The sequence below is a fragment of the Lathyrus oleraceus genome, chromosome 2 (genome assembly GCF_024323335.1).
Source record: "Lathyrus oleraceus cultivar Zhongwan6 chromosome 2, CAAS_Psat_ZW6_1.0, whole genome shotgun sequence".
Taxonomy (NCBI): domain Eukaryota; kingdom Viridiplantae; phylum Streptophyta; class Magnoliopsida; order Fabales; family Fabaceae; genus Lathyrus; species Lathyrus oleraceus.
This window is the reverse complement of record NC_066580.1, coordinates 466,254,211-466,258,676: the sequence shown is the minus strand read 5'-3', so window position 1 is coordinate 466,258,676 and position 4,466 is coordinate 466,254,211. Positions and strand designations below refer to the sequence as shown.

At 31.3% G+C, this 4,466-nt stretch overlaps 1 protein-coding gene across 1 annotated transcript; it reads right to left on the bottom strand.

The window, feature by feature from the left end:
• Positions 1–1,784: 1,784 nt before the first annotated feature.
• On the bottom strand, positions 1,785–4,257 carry LOC127120438 (cytochrome P450 81E8). The gene is made up of 2 exons (XM_051050865.1): positions 3,280–4,257; positions 1,785–2,523 (listed from the first exon to the last, which is right to left on the bottom strand). Exons 1-2 carry the CDS (start codon positions 4,171–4,173, stop codon positions 1,915–1,917), a joined length of 1,503 nt encoding a protein of 500 aa, XP_050906822.1. The 5' UTR covers positions 4,174–4,257; the 3' UTR covers positions 1,785–1,914.
• Positions 4,258–4,466: the final 209 nt, after the last annotated feature.

Here is a 4,466-nt window from a genome sequence, read left to right as displayed (position 1 = left end):
GGCGCTTGTGGAAAAAAAGCGCCCTCTAAAGGAGGCCTAAGAGGGCGCTTATGAAAGCGCTCTCTAAGGCTTTCCAAAAGCGCTTTATAAACTGGAAATGCACATGGACTTATAGAGCGCTTTTTTTAAAAGCGCCCTCTAAGGGTAACCTTAGAGGGCGCTTTCTAAAAAGCGCCCTGTATTGTTGTCCCTCTATCTCCTCCTTATTTTTTCGCTTCACCTTAGAGGGCGCTTTATTACAAAAGCTCCCTCTAAAGTGCGTTGTCTATTCCAATTGTTCGCTCCTTATTTTTTCGCTTCGAGTGCGCTTTTGTAATAAAGCGCCCTCTAAGGTGCGCTGTCTATTCCAGTTTTTGGCGTAGTGACTTCTTTCCATTCCAAATGAAAGTAGTTTATTTGTCCCATATTCTTTCTCAAATCTTTCGGGCTTAAAGGACCTGTGAACAAATTTGAATCTATATGAATGACCCAAACATTGACCAATAAAATTGTATTTTGTGGGATATTATATTCTTCAATTGTAAAATCTTTTGAAGACAAATGAGATACTGATAATGGAGCAACTGAATGACATTGCAAAAAGTTAGAATGATGTTTTTGATAGATGGACTTGTACCAAGGATCAAGGGTGTTATAGATGAATGTGAAGGTGTTATGGTGCAAGGAAGACTATTAAATCGTAAGTTAGTAAACAAAATGAATAAAGTCCATATTTGTTGGATGTAAAACATTTTTTTTAAAATTTTAAAATGATAGATTGATATCTTAATATCATGATAGTTAAATGTTTTTATATTATTACGAAAAATGAGAGTTGAAAGATCGATCTTTCACCCTTTAACAAAAAAGGAAGAGAAATATATGGAAAAAAATGATATTAATTTCTTAATTTTTTAATGTATAATTGATAATTAAATGTTTTTAAATGAATAAAGCTCATACATCTTTTGGTTATTATTATAAATAAATTTGACTTTTTTGGTACATTTGACGGTTAATATATTTAGACTATATATGAACTAGATATATTAATTGTCAAATGTATAAAAAAATCAAATTTACTTATAATAGTGTCCGGAGGGTGTACTTCTTAAGAATAAGATAGCTTATTGTAGAGGATTAGCTAGGAATTGTGTGGGTGAGTGATTGAGGGGTGGCTTCTCCAAATAATCATAGGGTGTTTAGGAAGATTTAAGACTTATCCATTCCAAACGTTATACTCGGTTAGAGCTTTAAGTTGATAGTCAAGAAGTTGTTAATGCAATTAATGAAAAACCCATCCATTTGAAGGGTATCAACTTAATTTGTAAAATCAAGACTGCAATGGAAGATTTTTTGGAGGTCAAAGTTGTGAAAAATCGTAGGGAAGCGAATAAGAGTGTCAATGATTTGACAAAATATAGTCTAAATCTTTGTGAAGATATTGTAGAGTTTATTGATTGCTCTAATTTCCTTCTCAATGTATTGTTAAGTGATATTAGAGGCATTGGTCGATTTATTTATTTTCGTTTTGGACTTTATACCCTCTTAAAGCATACAAAAAAAGTTCATATTTGTTGGATGTGAAATATTCAATTTGTTTTCTTCTTAATTTTAAAATTATAGAGTGATATCTTAATATCATGATAATTAATTTTTTTTTATATTGTTATAAAAAATGAGAGATATGAAAGAATGATCTTTCACCCTTTAACAAAAAAAGAAGAGAAATATATGAAAAAAATGATATTAAATAAGTTTGAATTTTAATGTATAATATAAATATATATATAAAAAATCTATACTTTCCACCAAAACTAAATATTAATTAATTAAAAAACATTCTTGAAATCATCTTGAAATTACATACTTAAAAATTATTTGAAGATGATTACGTCATGTATCTCTTATTAAGAAATGTCAAACATTCATAAATTAGAAGGCAAATTTAATCTTCACTGGATGACGTAATTTGCACTTAACTTTTAAGGAAATCTTTTTTCCCACAGTGATTCCTTTTCCTTCGGTCATGTCAATTTTTTCTTTACCTATACGTGTCCATTCAAAACACTGAATCAATAAGCCTAAAGCCAAACTTACTGTGCGTTGTGCCAAATTTGTTCCTGGGCAGACCCTTCTTCCCATTCCAAATGAAAGTAGTTTATTTGTCTCACCTTCTTTCTCAAATCTTTCGGGCTTAAAACATGTAGGATTTGTCCACAAATTTGGATCTCTGTGAATGACCCAAGCATTGACCAATAAAATTGTGTTTTGTGGGATATTATATTCTTCAATTGTAAAATCTTCGGAAGACAAATGAGGCACTAATAATGGAGCAGCCGGATGTAATCGAAGAGTCTCATGAATAATGCTTTGAAGATAAGGAAGTTTTGAAATATCATGTTCATCTACCAAGTGATCTTGTCCCATGTGATTGTCCAATTCATCTTTTGCCTTCTTCAATATCTTTGGATTATTTAATAAATTAGACATAGCCCATTCTAAGGTTAAAGATGATGTGTCCGTTCCTGCCAATAGCATAACCTAAAAATAAAAAAATGCAAACAAAATGTCAATATCAATGAAGACAAATGAGAAAAATACTTTTATCTTCTTTTAAGCCTTTATAATTCAATTTTAGTAAAGCATTAATGGATAAAGTTTTTCATTGACCCACATACTTTACTTGCATACATAATGATGAATGAAAATATAGTTAGCTATCTTTTTCAATGAAAAAAATTTTCATTAGGTTTCCCAAGTTATTACAGTTAGATGTAATCTTCATACTCTTTTAGTCTTATATTAAATATCACATTTTAAATATTTATTCATTTTACATACCTTCCCTAATATATCTTTTATTTATTTAACTAATTTTAATATAGTGTAATGTTAAGATCACATGTTAATAAACACAAAAAATAAAAACTTTTTAATATTAAAAAAATATTTTAAAATTACATTAATTTAATTTGAGTAAAAGTTAATAAGTTCTTTTTAAATTTTTTTCAATACAAACATTTTATTATAATTTTTTAAAACCTATATTAGCATTATTACCCTTTTTGGAAACTATATGCATAATATACCAACCGACACAATCCATAGTTGTGAAATTTTTCTTGCAAGTAGTACTCTCATTGCCAGATAGTCAGTGGTCACACACACAAATGCCACTGACACTTATCTATCAACCTATATTTATGTCACTCTTATCATTTAATTTTCATCACTCTATTTTGTTTTTATGTTCTAACACTAAAACACAATAAAAATCTAAGTAAAGTTTCTACTTACCACAATAAGTCCTTTGATGATTTCATCTGTGTAGTATTCAGGTTGTGATTGTTGCTGTTTCAAGAGATGATCAATCATAGTATTAGTGTTCCTTTTTCCAAATCTATGTTCATCAATGAGTCCTTGTAAAAATGAATCTGTTCTTTTGCTTATTCTCTTAAGCCTCTTCTCCAAACCATCAAAATCGAACCACCTTAAAAACCCTAGAAAATCACCAACGTTGTTAGCACCTCCTAAACTCACAATCTCTTTGATTATCTCTCTGAACAATCTAGCTTCCTCAACATCGCTCACGTCGCAATCATCACCGTAGTATCTTTTCCCAGACACCATTCTCATGATGGTGTTGAATGTCATTTCGGAAAACATTGGCCTAAGTTCCACTTCTGAGAAATCACTGTAACAAACTTGTGCTAGCTTTTGTATTAGTCTCATGATCTCGTCTCTTCGTATTTCCAAGAAGGAGTTCAAACGGTGAGATGAGAGTACCTCGGTTGTTATTATACGGCGGAGATTGCGCCAGTGGTCACCGTAAGGTGACTGTGCTACTGTGGTGTTGTTGTAGCCAATATATTTGCCGGATAAAAAATGAGGACGGTTCGCTAAAACGATGTCGTGTTTGGTAAAACATTCTTGTGCTGTTTTTAACGACGAAACAACGACGACGAGACGAGAACCGAACCAGAGAGAAAAGATTTGGCCGTGTTTTTGTGATAAGGTTTGGAGAGTGAGGTGGAGTGGTTGTTTGAGTTGATGAAGGTTTCCAATTATGGGAAGAAATGGGGGGCCTGGAGGAAGATTCTTGAACTTTGTTGCTGTTGTGCGGAAGAAGAGCTTCAATGTGATGATGATAAGGAAAAAGAGAGAGATGAGTGAGAGAAAGAAAGGGGTCATTTTTGTGTTGATTGATAGGTTTGTAAGGAAGGAATGTGAAGTGGGGATATATAGTTTGTTTTGTTATGATAATGGTGGATGTGATTACGTTTGAGCTTACGTATTCATAATTTTAAATTATTATGTATGTTAATTTTCATAATAAAAAGCTCTTTATAAAAAAATTGCTAAAAAAAATAAGTAAATATTAAAACGTGACATTTCATATTGAATAAAAAGAGTATAAAGACTCCAACCAATTGCAATAAGGCTCTTCATGGTTTTTTTCTTACAAAGTGATAGCTAACTAGATA

Excerpts from the sequence above, each read along its gene's own strand:
- LOC127120438 (XM_051050865.1), bottom strand. The coding sequence starts at position 4,173 with ATGACCCCTTTCTTTCTCTCACTCATCTCTCTCTTTTTCCTTATCATC. Across the intron at positions 2,524-3,279 it reads TCATCAAAGGACTTATTGTG|GTTATGCTATTGGCAGGAAC; the intron begins GTAAGTAGAAAC and ends TTTTATTTTTAG.